We start from the raw sequence: 19,291 nt of genomic DNA on the forward strand, positions 1-19,291 counted from the left end.
ATATCATATGTACACATGAGCCAATGCACTTAACGATAATCATATATCGTTTATTGGCTCTATGAACAATATAACACATAGGGCCTGATTCAGCAAGGATCGCAAAGAAGAGGTTGCACGTACCTGGCCGCTGCGAGAATATGCTAATGAATGCATACGCACGGCAAACGCAACACAAGATGCAGACGCCCAGCACTACATAAAGCCAGCCCACATCCCTTTACTCTATGCTTGATCAGTACGCAGACTAGCGAAAACATCAGTAACATCGGGAACCATCGAGCCCATATGCAAAACTGTGGGAGCACTATTCAGCCGCAGGATTGTGGCAGCTTCCTGTGTACATCGAGACGTACAGCTACATATGTCGCCGCACAAGCCTAATTATGCACACCCCTGTAACGCTTTTCAGACGCACAGTCACACCTGCGTTCACCTGACCATCCCCTGTTACCACCTACAAATGGCACTTCCTATCAATCAACATCGGAGGTCTCTGTGCTAATTGCGTATGCCGTGCGATCCCATACTTGATCGCAATGACTGGTTCGCACACTTGCATTGAGATGCACACACATGCGCAGAGACGCAACATCGGCCAACTGCAAGCGAATTCTTACTTGCGATCCTTGCTGAATCAGGCCCATAGTGTGTTACCCAGCATAACCCAAGCTCCAGTGGATTGATCTGTCTCAATTTAAGGCCCACACCTAGATGGCCAAACTGGAGATGGCTAAATTGTCATTTGGCTGTTGGATTGGACAAACAGATTACATTCACAGCACTTTTCCCTGTGCTCTGATGACCGCTCATGCAGACACAGATCCCCGTGGTCAATAGACCAAATGAATGACCACTCATCTTGAACAATATGTAATCTGAACAAATTCAATTTTGATATGACTGGGCGCTTGGAGTCCACAGGCATCACAACCAGCCGTCAATGTCAATGTCTTAAAGTGCTGTAACTATACTGAATGGCACCGCAGGCAAACTATCAAGCAGGAGCTGGTTACCACGGATATTACTAATAATAGACCCGCCGAGGGTGAATGTTAAGTCACCCCCTCTGCGGTGTAAACAGCATAGTGACATACCTTCCAACATTTGCTGAGGAGGAATCGGGACTAATGTGCTCCGTTGGTGTGCGGCCAAAAAGGGGGCGTGACCTGATGATAAAGGGTGTGTGGTCTGATGGCATGCCCCCATTTACATCACTAAGGGGCGTGCCCAGCATCTCCGAGATGCTGGGCTGCTCCCAGGCTTCCCCCCATTCTGTGAATAGATGCTGTGCGCAAGCGCACAGCATCTATTCTCGCTCTGCATATCCACTGCTTTGCTATGCAGAGCAGCGGTGTATGCTTCCCCCAACTTCCCCCCCACTGCAGGACACTGCGGCCTGTGGGACAGTCCCAGAAAAACGGTGCTGTCCCGCTGAATGTGGGACAGTTGGCAGGTATGTAGTAAAGAGACACAGGACTCGCCATCACCAGGTCTCCAGAGTCCTGTGCAGCAGGAAGCAGAGAGGAGGTTTTGGGGTTTTTTATGTCTTCAACAAACTTTATTAATAAACGTTCATTCTGACACAGCTCAAGTCCTGCTTATCCAGTGAGGAGAAGCAGATACCGGCAGCTACAGGAGGTGGTATCAGCGCTGGAGAAGACAACCGACGGTAAGTGTCCTCTCCCCTTAGTAATACCTGGGACACTTAGCGCTCCCATAGGTGTCTGTGGCAGCGCTAAGTGACCCAGGTGCAGCGCGATGTTGTAGGCTGCACTTATCGCTGGCAGGCTGCAGGCAGAGAAAATCCCTTTAGTACATACTGAGAAGCGGTATGTACAGGGATTTTCTCTGTCTTTAGCATTTCTAACCCCTTATCCCCCCTTAGTAAATAGACCCCAAAGAGAGGTAAATAAACAGATTACATACAGTAAAACACAAAAACGCCCTAATGCTAGCCAAGTATGGGAGATCTGACACACATAAAATAAGCATTGTCTAATGGTAGACTGTTGAGGATCCTGTTCTGTATTTATCAAGTACAATGTATACATTTTTTTATATAAATATAATAAATGGTGGAAGTAGTTATTTATGATGGTTTATTGTTATTATGATCCCTGCTTTGAGGCTAAACCATTTTGCTTTTATTTGTGTCATCATATTTGGATCATTCATCTTTACTATTGCACAGCAGCACAGTCAGTCAGCGGCACCAAGTACTATGTATGACATGGAAGTTCCTAGTTCATCACCGAGACGCAGGGTCGGGGAAAACTTTCTCGGGACCCTAGACAAACTTCAGCCTACTGACCCCCTTCCCAAAACGTCACAATACCCACTTTCCAGTCCCACAGTTGAAAGTGAGGAAGTGTTGTCTTAGAAGTTCTACAGCCACCCCCTGAATTTAGTACAATAATGTCTCTTTCAGAGACATTCTGTTTGGATCTGTGGTTAAGCAGATCATTTTAGTTGCTACTGAGACACTGCATTCATTCCTGTCTGTCTGTGTGCTGATCTCATGTGTTCAGTAATTGCTCTCTGTCGCTGTACAATATCAGCTGCACACTAATTGATTATCTTGTCTGTGTGCACAGGCCAGGTGCAGGAGTCTGTCATTAGGGAGGCTTACAGGGCGTGCTCGGATTGGGCCCTGTATGTTAAATTGCAGCCAGTCCTTCACTCCATGCCGGTGATAGCGTTCCTCGTGTTTCCGGTTGTGCCAGTCTCCTGTAATACAGTCGAGTTCCAGAGTCCAGTTTGCCATACGAATTCTCTGCTGTTTGTTCCATCCAGGTGGCACGGTCCGCATTGCACCTGCTGTGTGCTGCTTGTGTCATCTAGGCAGCACTCTGTGCACCTCTGCCTCTGCCATTTGTGTCGTCTCAACGGTATCGAGTGCACCCACATCCTGAGGCACTTGCCAGCATCTGGGAGCTTGTGTCAACATGGCGACAGCCGCATCTCAGCGTCCTGAGTATGCAACCCAGCGTACCATCGCCAGTGTCAACCCAGCGACATTGGAAACACCTCTGCATCCAAGGTGCGTAGCCCTGTGTATCAACACTCAGCGACATTTGTCGCATCCCAGTGTCATAGTACACAACTTAACCAGAGACTCTCCAGCCCTCAAGGCTGCCACACAGCCCAAAGGCTGTATCTCAACCTCGGCCCACAGGTCGCAGCAAGCCAAGACATATCAGCCCTCAGGGCTGCCACATAGCCCAAAGGCTGCATCTCATCCTCTGCCCACAGGCCGCAATGAGCCAAGTCATACCAGCCCTCAAGGCTACCTCACAGCTCAAATGCTGCATCTCATCCTCGGCTCACAGGCCACGACTAGCCAAGGCAGTGTGGTGGCCAGACCTCCAGGCCACCACACAGCCCAAAGGCTGCATCTCATACCTGCCTCGCAGGCCGCAACTAGCCAGCCCTCGAGGCCATCTCACAGCCCAAAGGTTGCATCTAGTCTATGGCCACTACCTCTATCCTGCCTGACTAACCCTCAGCTCCTAACACATTCTTAATATTGTAATAAGCAGACTCTTTGGTGCCTCCAAGAACTCGGCACCCTAAGCAGCTGCCTAAAGCTGCCTAATGGTAGAGCCGGCCCTGCCGAGATCCACCTATCTAGCATATTTAGTGTGGTCCTAGCGGTAATTTTACAGTACTAAGAATAAGAATAAGAATCATGTTTGTCATCGAACACAATTTCAACATTGTTGAAACATTTTGCTCTCCTAATCTCAAATTTGCTATAAATCGTGTTTGTCTGTGGTTTTGATTTGATGGTGGTCCTCTGCAAATTGTGGCATATGCGATATGAATTGTATTGGTCTTATTTTTGCTTGAGCTCTCAAATGCAGCAATTTTCCTGAAACTGGTTACATTTCAGGCGAATTGTTTGACTTGCCAGTTCAAGCAAAAAAAGACCAATACTCAAAGACAAATACGCAATCTCAACATGTTATTTTACAAATCTTTCTATTGCTCCTGGGTCTTTTCATTCAGATGGTGGAATCCAAAATAGAGAAAGCTTTGCCCATACACAGCAAGATAGCCAGTTTCTGCCATGTTTAAATCACATATAATGATGCGGCTGTGTTTGTCTTCTTTTATAGCATCATGTTTAAGGCTAAACGAATATAAAAACTTTCTACATCCAAACACGCTACTGATTTGGTCATCTAATCATTTTGCGATTTGATAAACACGATTCTTAGTAAATCTGTGTTCTGAATTTGTGTCAATGTTAAGGGTTCAAAGTTTGGTCCGATGTTGCATTGTGTCGATTTTGTGTGTTTAGTTTTGTTTGAGGTGCGATATGGGCTTTAGCAAATCCCCAATTTGCAAAATCTACCAAAAACACCAAATGGACCAAATGCGATTCTTAGTAAATTTACCCTTTACTGTCCACACTGAGAAATGATCAAGCACTCATCAGCTGGCTATCAAGTGAATCAGTACTGTAAACACACAGAAAACTGTACTGATATAGTGTTTGATAGGTTCTTTACACTACAATATTGATTACCATGTGGGCCATAATGAAATATCAATAAAAATGTAAAAACATGTAAAATTAAACAAAACCAATTCAATAAAAGGAGGAAGAAACCTCCTAACAACCTAAAGCGTATAATAAAATATTGGGTCTATGTATTAAGCCTTGGAGATAGATAACGTGGTTGGGGATAAAGTACCAACCAATCAGCTCCTAGCTGGCATTTTACAGTCTGTATTTGAAATATGACAGGAGGTGATTGGCTGGTACTTTATCTTTAACAACTTTATCTTTCTCCAAGGCTTAGTACATAGACACTGCCCTATATCACTAAATATTCACATTAGTAACAACCATATCTTGCCAGTTTTGTATTGAATATCCACCAAAGTTATGGACCCCAATAAATGTCTTTTAGGAAACGTGATTTAAGAACGGTTGGTGAAAAAAGTGCATGTATTATCAAGGCCCAAGCTGTATACAGTATTTACCACTCCAAGAAGATGATGATCCGTGTATTAGCAGATTCACTGCACAGTTACTGTTCTGGATCCCCTGGAGTCCTGATATTGCAATCCCAGGTGCAGTATATTAAAATATTACAATACATGTGTTAATTGTTTACCATGTGAGCCGTAACTACTGTTTCAAATTAAGCTGATAAGCAACCTTAAAGAGCAGACAACAGAGAGAAGTACAGTAGAATGCACCCTCGAGAAAGCCGTATTTCATTACAGCCCACATGGTTATCAATGTGTTAGTGAAACGAATCTCTCAAAGACTATATCAGCGCTGCTTTCTGTGTGTTTACAATAGATTTTTTTTTTTGCTTGAGTAGTATTAGGAGTTGCCCCTCCTTAAGCAGCTGTTTCTAGTTTTGATTGGTCATATATACAATTATTATAAAGAGACTATACAGGTGTACCAGTAGGGATTGCCTGCAATTGGGTTGTCAGCATCTTGTAGATTGTAATATTGTGAGCAGAGCCCTGTTACTAATTAGATTCACTATTAATACCCAATCTTGTTCTACCACTGTGTTTGTTTCTAATGATAAACTCTGCATATTGTGCTAGGGTCTCATCAGACTCTCTGCCATGTGATCACTGCTAGCTGCACAGACATGCCATTCACCAAGGATTGCATTATTATTGGCTGCTGCTAACGCTGCTGCCTTGTAGTAACAACACACAAAGTCCAACTGCTACAATTGTTATTCTGGTTCCTTATGTATCAGGGGTTCTCAACTCCTCTTAGATGTAAGCTCAATGGGGCAGGGTTATCTTTACCTTTTATTTCATGTCATTGTATGCAATTTATTTGTATTAGGATCCCCTCAATGGGTGCTGTGCAATAAGTCTGCATTTAAAAAAAAACCATTATGATGATGGTTACAATAATGTCTCATGGAGTCTTCTCCCTCATTGAAATGTGCACTTAGGCTCTGGATGTCCATAACCGTAAATAGTGGCTTTAATGACTTAAATATCTATATCATAAAATACTGTTCAGTACAATACATATATATATATATATACACACACAACACAATACCTACAATGTGCTAAAAATAGTAAAATTGTACTAAAAATATTCAATAGAATTCAATACATTCAATACAACTCTTTAGTATAGGCTGTTACCCAAAGTTAAATCCTTTGCCAGTACAGGACCAAAATATTCTATGGATTGGGGGGTCTTAATGTATGCCAACACAGTTTGTTTAAAATAGTTCAATAACGCCTTAGTTGTCCTGTCAAGTCTTTCGGTGTTCTTTTAGTTCTAGAAGTTGGAGGATAAGCTTCTTCTTATTATTTCTACAATGAGGCCCTCACACCATGGTTCACCCACAAAATGCTATCATCAGTTTCTGTAAACTTGGTTCATAATTGTTTATTATAAAAAGGTTAAAAAGGTAAACAATCGAATCCTACAGTCGACTAAAAGAGTTAAGATTCTCCCTATTACCTGGTCTGACCATGCGCCTGTTTTATGGATTTGGGATATAGGCCATCAATTTTCTACCAGGCGTCCCTGGCGTCTCCCTGAGTACCAATTAAAAGATCCTGAGACTCTGAAGGCTCTTACTGACTCACTTACACTATATATACAGACTAATTCCCCTACTGATACTTCTGTTTTCACACATTGGTGTGCCTTGAAGGCAGTTCTCCGTGGTACCTCCATCCAAAAAGGAGCTCAACTTAAGGCTCGCTTTCGTGAATTACAGAATAGTCTGGAATCCACCCTACGGTCTTTAGAGTCCCAGAATCAGCTCCGCCCCACTAGAGTATTGAGCAAACAACTTCAAGAAGTGCGAGCGCAGCTTCAAAAACTTTTTATGTCACGCATGCAAGCGGCTTTTACTCGCCTTCGACATAAATTTTATACGGCTGGCAACAAAGCCTCTCGTCTTTTAGCACATAAGCTGCGTGGCCATCAAGCTCGCAATAGAATTAAATGCCTCCTAACCCCCTCTGGTTCGAAATGCCTTAATCCCCGTGACATTGCTAATCTATTTTCGGACTATTATGCGAAATTATACAATTTACGTGAGGATCCTTCAATTCCCCAACCATCGGATAGTGTTATTTCCTCCTTCTTAGATACCTTAACTTTTCCTTCTCTAGACACGGATGGCCTGGCGTCTCTGAATGCCCCCTGGTCTTTGAAGGAACTTCAGGAGGTAATTCAGAACTACCCAAGGGCAAAGCTCCCGGCCCTGACAGCTTTTCAAACTCTTTCTATTCTGTATTTACTGAAGCCCTTTCCCCAATTCTTTTAAATTTGTTTACGGAAGCTTCTGATATTTAATCTTTTCCACCCGAAATGGTAGAAGCACAAATAGTTACCATTCCGAAACCTGGTAAGGATCCCTCTGAGTGTAAAAATTATAGACCCTTTGCGCTCCTTTACACGGACGTGAAAATCTTTGCTAAATTGATAGCTAATCGCTTCAATCCATTGCTCCCTGGGTTGATACACCCCAATCAGGTGGGTTTTGTTCACGGACGCCAGGCTCCCGACAATACCCGGAGGGTTTTGGATTTGGTTGAATGGGTGTCGTCCAATAAATTACAATGCCTCCTTTTATCTCTTGATGCTGAGAAGGCGTTCGACCGGCTCCACTGGGAATATATGCGCCAGGTACTGTACAGGTATGGATTCCGGGGTGACATTCTCCGGTCCATTAATGCCCTTTATTCTGATCCCTCTGCTCGTGTTTTTAGTAACAGGTTTCTCTCCTCACCTTTCTCAATCTCCAATGGCACCAGACAGGGGTGCCCCCTTTCCCCACTAATATATGTGCTGGCCATAGAACCCCTTGCTCAAAAAATCCGCCAATCATCTGAGTTTCTAGGGCTCTCTATCTATGACACCTCTCATAAATTATGTCTGTTTGCAGATGATGTTTTGTTATTTGTAACCGACCCGGAGATCTCGTTGCCATCGCTCCACAGCATTTTAGACAACTATAGTGCAGCTTCCTACTATAAATTGAATGTTACAAAAACCGAAGCTTTACCCATTAATATTCCACCTTTGTCCCTACATTCATTAAAGAGACGTTTTCCCTTTATTTGGAAGAAATCTTCCCTATCCTATCTGGGAATTAATATACCATCCTCTATTAATGATGTTTTTACTGAAAATTATGTTCCCCTTTTGACTCAATTGTCCTCTTTGGCCACTACTTGGATGAACCACGAGATCTCATGGTTGGGCCGTATAGCGGCGTTCAAAATGATGCTGTTACCAAAATTGATGTATCTATTCCGTGCTATTCCATATGCTATCCCAGGTAAATTATTGCAACAGATGCGCCGCTTGATGATTTCTTATGTATGGAAGGGGAAAGCCCATAGAATGGCTTATAGTCGTATGGTTCGTCCTAAACCCCAGGGAGGCCTCAATCTCCCTGACCTAACCAGATATCATGAAGCGGCCCTTCTTTCTCAAATATGCAACTGGTTCCTCCCCCCTTCCGTTAAACCTTGGGTAGATCTGGAACATGCTCTCCTCCGGCAATTTCCCCTTCCTGACCTTTTATGGATGCCTCAAAAACTGCGACCACAATTCCCCCTATTCCCTAAAGCAATTTTGGATGCCTTGAAAGTTTGGGATTATAATCTCCCGGCCCGTTTTGATTTTACCCTGCCCACCAGAAATATTTCCCTTCAGGCATTGAACAAAGTATTACCCAGTCTTAATATGTCCTACTGGATGACCTTGGGTATTGTGTCTTTGGCAGACTTTTTTTCCTCGTCTTCTATTTTATCGTATTTAGACCTTTGTGCTAAGTATACATTGGGACCCCCAGCCTGGTTTTACTATCACCAATTTACACATTGGTATGCTTTAATGAATACAGGTCCTACCGTATTCCAAACTCCGCCAAACCAAATTCTGAGTAAATTTAATAACCCTTCCTCTAGTGGGGCTATATCTTTCTGGTATTCCCTACTATCTCCTATAGCTCCGACAGTTAAATCCCCTGTCCAACTCCGGTGGGAAACAGACCTTCAATGTACTTTCACCTTCTCACAATGGGAGACTATTTACCTCTCTACCTTTTCCCTATCTAGATGTACAAACCATATTGAAATGTATGTAAAACTTTTAAATAGATTATATTTGACACCCTCTAGATTACATAAAATCTGGCCTACAGTCTCAAAGTTCTGTTGGCGTCTATGCCACTCTGAAGGCTCTATTTTTCATGTCTTCTGGGATTGCCCTTTATTACGCCCCTTCTGGGAAGAAGTATTCACTTTTATTAATGATGTCCTGGGTCTCACTTTAACTCTAGATCCTTCCCTCGCCCTTCTTCACTGGTATCCAATCTCTGTTCCCAAATCCGACCATTATGTTCTCGGCCACATCCTGATATCTGCCAAGGCCACTATAGCTCAGCATTGGAAATCCCCTTCCCCTCCCCCATTTGCCAAAATTATAACTAAAACACAATCCCACTAGGAGATGGAGACGAGGGAGGTTGATTACTCTACGGCCACTTCATCCCCTAATATGAAATGGCATCCTTGGCATCTTTATGTTACAGATGGAAGGGACGCACCCCTTTCCCTACCCTCTCAAAGTGCCTCTCCTTTTGATCTGAACGAGCTCCCACAGGTGGATCAAAACACCTAGTTTATTATTCATATTTGTACTTACGGCTTTCAGTTTTTATAATTGTCTTTGAATGTACGGTCACCCCCTTATAATTTATTTTATGTATGTTTTCCTTTTTCTTCTTTCGGTATCCCCATAAATATTCTGCATTATACTCAATAAAAATTTATTGATAAAAAAAAAAAAAGGTAAATAATCTTACATATCACATGCAGAGTGGCCTATATGGACTAGATGTTAAAAACTTGATGTCCCTCCCCTTCAGGAGTATGAGCTCTTTAACAGCAAGTTAGCCTACTCACACAATACAATTAGGACAATACAATTTTAGAACTATTTAAAACTATTAAATACATATTGTTTTTTCTCAGACCATTATCATACCTATGATGACACTAATATCAATTAGTTTACTGTGATAATATATAATTAGAAATTTGATTTCAGTAATATTTTAAACTATTGCAAAACTCTGATTAAACAGACTTCCCTAATATCCGAACAGATATTCCCAATGGATATTTAAATTCTTTATCTGGCCACCGCTGGCTTAAATAAGTCACTCCTTTTGGATATACCTATTAGTAATAATGTCAGCTTTTTAGTTAACAATATTAGTTGATTACAAGACTCCAAATAAACTCCAAAATAAACTTACTTAATTTCCAATGAATGTTTCATGTGTTGAATTGATATTCCTCAGCTGTACCTATTATTAACAATATCGCTTATATTTGCAAATTGTAGTTAGTATGGTACTTACTCAATCCAGTTGTTTGCTCAGTTCCCTTCTCAGGCAGTGAATGAGCTATACTGCTAGGGTTTCCCCCTTGATCCCTATACCACATTTCATCACTTTCTGTTTGTATCATGCTTTCTGTTTGTATTATGCTTTTCCTTTAAGTTCCTATTTAGTTTCACTACTTTTCACTATCTGTATTTGCCCCTTCTAGCACTTTCATGTGTGTGTGTATATATACATATATATATATATAGTCAGAAATCCACTGCACTCGCCACTCCCAGATTTGGGGTGCAGGCCTGCACTCGCCATTCCCGGGAATGGGGTGCAAGTGGCCTGTGACCACATTGCTTAAATGATTATATATATATATATATATTTCTGTTGTAAAACAACACTTTTTTAACATCTATTTTAGCAAGTTAAACCAGTTTGCATTCCAGGAGTTCCAGCCATTTTTTTCTCCTTTCTTTATTGAGTGGTCAGTGACGACATCAGGGTTTTTTTTTTCCTTTATGAAGACTGAGTGGCTAATGACATCAGGTTCTTTTTTTTTATTATTATATCTTTATTAGGGCTTAGTGACGACACACAACCCTGTCTAATTTTAACTACACTTAAATTGAATCTATGTGTTCTCATAAATATATTCTCATTCATTCTATGCGTTCTTGCGCCTGCTTATTGTAGAAACAATAAGAAGAACCTTATCCTCCAACTTCAACAACTAAAAGAACACAGGAAGACTTAACAGGACAACTAAGGTGTTATTGATCCATTATACACTAACTGTGTTGACGCACATTAAGTACCCCAATCTATATATATATATATTCACATTTTGATTATTCTGAACACATTCATATAATTGTTTTTATTGTATGTTTTAGATCCATGTTTTAGATTTTAAAGCTGATTTCCTCTATGCTGCTTTCTTTTCCATTTACCAGATATGAACTATTATTTATTTTTTTTACTTATAAAAAATCAATGAATTTGAACTCATAGAATAATGTGTCTTGAGCATATTTGTTAATATCATGTATTTTATTATTAGAAACAGATGCATACAGTTTAAACATATGTTATTAAAGAGACACAGAACTAGAGTGCAACAGTGCAATGTATTTTATTTATTTGCTTTTTAATCGTCATTTGCAATGCACATTTTTAATGCAAAACATTTTATTTTCACCATATTAGGCAAGGTATGGGTTGCTTAGGAGTAAGTTGTTGGCGACTTATTCCTAATACTATGTAACAATTGTTTAAGCAACAGTTACACATGCAAAATCCATTCATTAACTATCAGATACAAAGTAATGGGAATAAGTCAGTTGATACATAAAAACAAATGAGAGATGTTTCTGTTTTAAAATCTCATCAATGACCTCTTCTGCCAAATACAAATTTACATTATGACACACACGTGATGTGAACATGCTGAATTAATAAATGTAAACTCCTGCAAATAAAATATGTAAATTATGAGGCCAATGTCTCTTTACTTTTCAGCAACAATACTAGGGACAACCAGAAGATATTTACTGTATGTTATCAGGATATTAGACATTATTCTGTGCTCTATATATGAGCACTAAACCTGTCGCCTCATACATCCATGTAACCCTGCAAATAGTGCAAAATCACCCTTATAATTTACACTAGTGTGCACATTATCCAATTACTAATACACAAGTGACATTAATATATGTCTGTAAATAAGATTTAATAAGCAGTGCTTAGTGACCCAGCATTTCATGCATGCAGAATACTTAGCAGTGTTTATTAAGCCAACCATTGTAGATGATAAGATTAGAAGGTACCATTACATACCATGTATTCTTAGTCTGCAGAATTCTAAATGATCAAAGTTTGCTGAGGGACTATTATTCTTCCTCCAATTTACATTGCAGGGTACATTAATACATATATACTCTAATGCAGTAATGACTTTAATATAGGATCAAAATGGTTGGTGGCTTCAATGTCTTTATTGGGCTGCTGGAATCTTTTTTTTAACTATTATTTTGTAGTTGGAGAAAGGGGGTTTTGGTACACTCTAGATTATAGCGAGCTGGCCCTAACTTATGTGGGCCAGCAATGTCTTATGGAGGCCATCATGATGGACCAGTCATCATATTCTATTTCATACTGCCTTTATACAGACCTTTTACAGACACACCTCCAGTTCCCTGGCCGGCCTAGTTCCCTGTTTGTCAGCCTAGACTGATAGCCACATGGACTGGAGAAGTTAAGCTCAGGGCTGCGTGTTGGTTTGCTGTATATGACCACTCCTTGTAGACTGCTAACTCTAAGGTTACTGGCAGCAAGTCAGTCACACATGGGACACTCACCTTTTGACCTAAGCACTACACAACACATGTGCGGGCAGCAAGGGAGGGAGACAAAAAAGTCTTCTTTTTATTACATGCATCTCCAATAAAGAAGGTAAGTGTGAGGCAAAATCTACTATAATATGGCTGATGTGAGAGGGGTGTGTGGACTATTCATTTAATGGTAATAGAAGGGTTGGAACAATTTAAGTTAATGGTAGAGGGGATAATTCCTTTATTGGTATGGAGGTGCTAGGATTTGTTTAATTTTATGGTGGGTGCTATTAATTGGGGGCAATGAAGCCAACTCATTAAATAAGAACATATCTGATGGGTAATAATTTGTAATTGTTAGGTTAGTTGGAGGCAAGGAGACCTATTTATTAAATGTGAATGTTTGCTCATATCCGGCTTTCCAGAAGGTGAATAGAACCTATCAGTTTTTCCAAATGAGGCCCAAACATTATAGGATCCGGTAAAGAATAAGAGGAGCGTATAACACTAGAAGCAGCAGCAGGTAGTCATAGCTGCAAATACAAGTATGAAAACAGTCTGTCATGATTTTGGGGGCTCATCCCCACTCTATCAAGTCTGTGCCCTGCTATACACTGGCCTACTAATAGTGTTGTTGTTGAAGGGGGTGGGAAAGGTTTGTCTAGTGGGCGTGGTGCCTAGTATACACTTAACATGTTGACAATACCTTTTCAGGTAGCGTACCAGCTCTAACTGAAGGAACATGCATGGCTCCTCTTAATGCCAATTTTCACCAAGCCTAATAGTCCAGCCCACCTACAGCAGGAGCCATTTTCACATATATTTCAAGATCACTTTAATTTCTCAGTCGGTGCCTGCATTAATATTTGTATAGACTCATGTCAACTGTTTATCTCTTAAGCATTCATCAGGATTACTTGTGTATTATAAGGAATAACAAACCCACTACTGTAGATTATAAAGATATATTGTTGCCTTCAAATATCTGTGCTTTCGTTAAATGTCTTAATGACTTCTAATGTCATTATATATTACACTTGGGAGTATAAAATGCATAATATTATGGACATTCTAAAATAAAATGTCGAAATAAACAAAAATAGGCAATTTGCAAAATGATCATTTAAAAAAAAGAAAAAGAAACATGAAACAAACATATTCTAGGCAGAAATTCAAAATGGTGATGTTAGTCTCTTTTATAAATCACTTAACTAAACTTAGTGTATGAAAACATTTGATCTCTTGCATATTGATCTATGATGTTCTCAGAATAGTTTGCCATGCACTTAAAGAGAAGTTATCACATTCTGCCAATCATATCACCAAAGTAATCACTATGTTGTCTGTTCTAATAGGAAATTAACTTTGACATGAAACATTGGACTGAAGCACTGGACTGCAAAGATGTCTTTAAAAAATGTCTGTTTTTTTCTTTTAGAACAAATATTTACATTATTATTATTATTATTTTTAACATAACATATACTTTTTTTATTTCACACAAATATTTTAAACTGACCTAAAATAGTGAAGGTTCATACAACCCTCCTTTAAACACAGCTAACTCTTTCACTTACAACATTAGAACTGTTTAATGATAATTCCGATATTCCGGGTTGCATTTCGATGGCTTCCTCTGTCTCATCCATCTCCATGCTCATTAGTTCATTGCCATTTCTGTAGTTATTTAAATTAAGGTCCTTGCCATACCCGGCAGTTGATGGTGGGTTGTGAAGACATTGGTTTGGTTGCAGCATTGTCTTTCTGCTATTGTAATACTGACAGCGGATGTAGTTGGAAAAAGCTCTTCGATATGTTCGGTTGAAAAGAGTGTAGACCAGTGGGTTGATTCCTGAGGAAACATAACCAATCCAAACAAATACATTCAAGAGCTCCACCATAAGGTCTTTATCACATGTCTCCTTGCAAAGTACGGACATGATATTTGTGATGAAGAAAGGACACCACATGATGAGAAACAAGAAGAAGACTATCCCGAGGACTTTGGAGGCCCTGCGCTCATTATTTATCGACTGCATGGTCCCCTTACGGAACAGTGCCGCCTCTTTGTTTACGGGAGAGTTTAAGTGAGATGCTGCCTCATGATTCTGGATCATGGAAATGTTTTCTGTGTTGCTGTCTTTCTTTAGAACATTGAGACTGTTCTTCCTCTGCTTTGGCACTTCCTCGTACATGAACACAGTCGCCTGTTTTTGCAGTACTTGAATAGTCAGGCAGTAAGTAAATACCATGATGATAAGTGGGATAAAAAATGCCACAAAAGATCCAAGAAGTACAAAATTTTCATCATTCAACACACAGCTCCCATTCACAAACACTCTGGAGTCATCCTGAAGGCCAATGACAGGAATCGGCATTGAAATACCTAGGGGAGAAAAAAAAATAATAATGAAAAGTATAATAAAAGTATGTATATGTAGAGTGATTCCTGTTTTCAAACTACTTTAAAAAGGTCAGTTAAATACAACAGCAAAGCAGCAGCCATTCTCCTTAGAGGGCATGAGTAACTTGGTTACTGTTTATTGTAGAAAGGAAATATTGTTCATACGTTTTTGTATTAAATATATTATTTCAGAGAGTGTTTTTTTTTATTTTTTAACGTCGCTTGCTTCACAGGCTTCTAGAAAAGAAAACTGTCTTCAGGCTTAATTCATTGACTTTTTATGATATCAGGAACACACAGAAGGTCAGTACAGTATAATATTAATTCATTGTATGTGTAGTTCAATTAAATTGCAGCACAATAATTATTACAGCACTATTTTTTCTTTAGTATCACTTTTTTTTTCTTTTAATACAGTAAAACATTAGTTCTATTATAGCAAAATAGCTTATGGTGAAAATGTGCCCTATATGTGCTTTATGTTACAATGACACTGTTCTTAAAAGTTATCAGGTGGTTTAATATATGGAAGTAATGTATTCTTATTATAGCTACAGTACGACTGGTATATTATAGTAAATTAAGTAGCTGTATTTTATGTACGGGTGTTTTTGAGACAGCCTGTACCCTTGGATTTTTCATGTAAATTAGGCTCTTAATTCAGCTAGGCAAGGGGATGGTGCTATCCTTACCACCACATTCTTTGCTTGAATGCACACCAGGATTTATCTGGGTGTTTATGTTAAAATAGTTCAATTTATAGAGTTCTTAGTTAAACTACTAATGTTGCTTTATAATGTGGATACCATGTTGTACTTTGGGACACTAGGGGGTAAATTTACTAAAGTGAGAGTTTTTAGAAGTGAGTTTTAAAAGTGATGTTGCCCATAGCAACCAATCAGATTCTACTTAACATTTAGCTAGCACCATCTAGAAGATAATAGCTAGAATCTGATTGGTTGCTATGGGCAACATCACTTTTAAAACTCACTTCTAAAAACTCTCACTTCAGTAAATTTACCCCCAGGAATTACAGCTCCTGTTGGGCTGGTCTGAGATCTTGCTGGAAATTGGAACCTTCAAAGTCTCCAGGGAGCTTGTTACTGTTTGCATCTGCCAAAACCAGAAGTCTATCCAATTTGGTTCCCATTCTGAAGATGGAGTGGAGTGTATGAGGAGGATCAGTGCTCAAAGGAAAACGGAATATAGACCCATTAGGATAGGGTAGTTTAGTAGGCTCTGTGCAGTGAACTTCCTGAATTTTGTTAATTGTAGCATTTGTGCCCAGTGTGCACTCATATTTATATATATAATAAAGTACACGACTACTTTGCCAGTTTTTCGTCTAAGTGATTCTTAATTTGTAGAGGTCCCAGGAACACTTAGCCAGCATATAAGGCTGCAATTAGGCTGACCAGATAGCACTGAGTGGGCAAAAGAGCTAAGCTAAACCATTATCTTCATATAGAGGCAAATGTATCAAAGGATCAGTGCAGTAAAACCTCAGAAACAAAATCCAGTTTTCAGAGGTTTTACCGCAGCTATATACTGTAGGTTCCCTATACAGTATGTATGAATAGGGTAGATGTGGCACAGCAGTTCAGATAGGTTTCTATGGGGTTGCATCATGGCCATATGCATTAAGCTCCAGAAAGCGTAACTTACTTAGTGCTCAAAAGGTAACATCACCATTATATGGCATTAGCCATTACAGCCTCTTGGCTACAATTCCACAAAGTGGCCTGGAAAGTGATCCAAAGGATTCCTTCCTGATAGTAGCCACTGGGGCATGTGTAGCCTGATGGGTGCACATTACAGTACATTACCCCGGTCATAAACCCAGAAGTTACTGCGCAGTAATCCTTGAGTAAGTCTGTATGTCTGTGTTCCATAACAACTTGATGAATGGAATTTCGTTTTTGCAGTAATCTCTATGTACACCCCCCTCAGGATTCTGAGTCCTCCTTATATATGTATACTTAAACATAAAGACCAAAGTAAGTCAAGAAGGAATCTTTACTAATGAAATAATATGATTCACATATAATATAATGACAGATATATGAGATCAAAGTAACCAAACTAGTGGTGTAAGTGCTCTAAAACCTTTGTGCTAGCAGCTTGATGCATCCACTTAGGTAAACTGAATAATTATAAACTGAAACAATATGCAACAATTAAAATGATGGGAGATTGAATACTAATCTAAGACTGAAGCACGAGACGGAAGGACGAGACGGAGCAGAACGGGCCTCCACGGGAGGTGCGAGGACGGCATGAATAGCGGTGAAGATCAGGTAATTTCCCCGAGTGTGGAGGGAGTGCCCGGCTAATGGTCTAACGACCTCAAGACCCCCATACATCAGCAATTGATTGCAGCAATCGTGCAATTTGCAATCGATTGTGTACAAAAATCATTCTCTTTTTCAATCGATTGTGGCAATTCTGCAATCTGCAATTGATTGAAAAAGGGAAAGATTTTTTATACACAATCGATTGCAAATGACACGATTGCTGCAATCAATTGCTGATGTATGGGGGCCTTTAGCTGCAGCTGCTCCCTCCCTAGGCAGCTGTTCATCCCCATTTTAAGATCAAGCGGCGCGTGGCTTATCACAAGCACAAAACCGCTTTGATCCATTTTGCAGAGAGCACGGTCCGGGGCTTAATATCTGTCACCCGTCCACCTGTGCCCTGAAGATTACCCGGGCAACGATACAAACAATGATACTTAAGCACGAGAACTTTCTCATTGGGACACAGCATATTAACCCCATAGGGCCCATTGGATGCCATGGTCTCTGTGTTCTCTCTCATAGCACCTAACAAAGACATATTTGGATACTGACATTCTGTGACACAAGATTAGTATTCAATCTCCCATCATTTTATTTGTTGCATATTGTTTCAGTTTATAATTATTCAATTTACCTAAGTGGATGCATCAATCTGCTAGCACAAAGGTTTTAGAGCACTTACACCACTAGTGTGGTTACTTTGATCTCATATATCTGTCATTATATTATATGTGAATCACATTATTTAATTAGTAAAGATTCCTTCTGGACTTACTATGGTCTTTGTGTTTAAGTATACATATATAAGGAGGACTCACAATCCTGAGGGGGGTGTACATAGAGATTACTGCACAAACTAAATTCCATTCATCAAGTTCTTTTGGAACACAGACATATAGATTTACCCAAAGATTAGTGCGCAGTACCATTGTTTATTATTGAATTTCCAATAAGGAGGAAAACCCTTTTTTTACTGGCATTACCCTCCGCACAAGAAGCATTTTTACACCTTGGTGCGCAGGTTTAACCTATTATTACCATACGATGAACCCAGAAGTGATGACATTGCTGGGACTATGGATATTGGTGAGCTGTCCTGGCAAGAAAGAGAATGAAGAATACCGGCAGACATTAATGGTCGCATTAGAAATGTGATCATTAATACTAGGGATGTGCAGGCTCGGTTTTACTCGGTTTTACTCGGTTCTTATCGCCACTTTACCGCAAATTCGGATTTATTATATTGGCTATCCAAAACACATGATAGGCGATAGCCAATAAAATGCCGTTTAGAGATCCGAGTAAATCCGAGTAAAACCGAATCCGCTCACCCCTAATTAATACATCTCGCCCATGCACTTTAATATATTCTACACCACAACATTTTCTCAGATACCAATCTTATCTAGGGCAAGATGTATCAAGCATCGCATTTTGAATATGATACATCCCGCCATTTATTATTTAATTACGCCATATGCATGTAGTTTTGTGATTAAAACCGCAAAGGACAGCTCTTCCAATAAGAAGTCCTCCGATGCAGTGTGAGGACTTCCAGGTTTATAACCAAAGAGTCCTTCTGCGCATGCACAGACGTTGGTCTACACATACACAAGTCGCGGAGGACACTGTGAGGGATCCATTGTTAGGGATTCAAAAGGAATTTTCAAAAAGAAGTCCATAGGATTCTATTAGGCAATGCCATCTATAGAGAAGAAGTTACCTATCGGGTGTAAGCTCTGGAAAGTTTTGCTTTCCGGAGTTTGATACATATAGGAAATGCAGTCAAACCTCTGAAAACGACAGTTTCCGGAGGCTTGACAGCATTTTAGAAATATTGTTTTTCACGTAAAGCCACCATGTGCAACCATTACAAATGCT

General features: G+C 40.0%; 1 protein-coding gene across 1 annotated transcript in view; it reads right to left on the minus strand.

The window, feature by feature from the left end:
• Positions 1 to 14,214: 14,214 nt before the first annotated feature.
• HTR2C (5-hydroxytryptamine receptor 2C) overlaps positions 14,215 to 19,291 on the minus strand; it is a 195,176-nt gene continuing 190,099 nt past the window's right edge. Inside the window, exon 3 of the mRNA XM_088452639.1 lies at positions 14,215 to 15,095. Coding sequence (XP_088308765.1) covers positions 14,260 to 15,095 — 836 coding nt within the window. The 3' untranslated portion in view covers positions 14,215 to 14,259. The remainder of the gene's footprint in view (positions 15,096 to 19,291) is intronic.

The sequence above is a fragment of the Taudactylus pleione genome, unplaced genomic scaffold (assembly GCF_031769625.1).
Source record: "Taudactylus pleione unplaced genomic scaffold, aTauple2 ptg000039l, whole genome shotgun sequence".
NCBI lineage: Eukaryota > Metazoa > Chordata > Amphibia > Anura > Myobatrachidae > Taudactylus > Taudactylus pleione.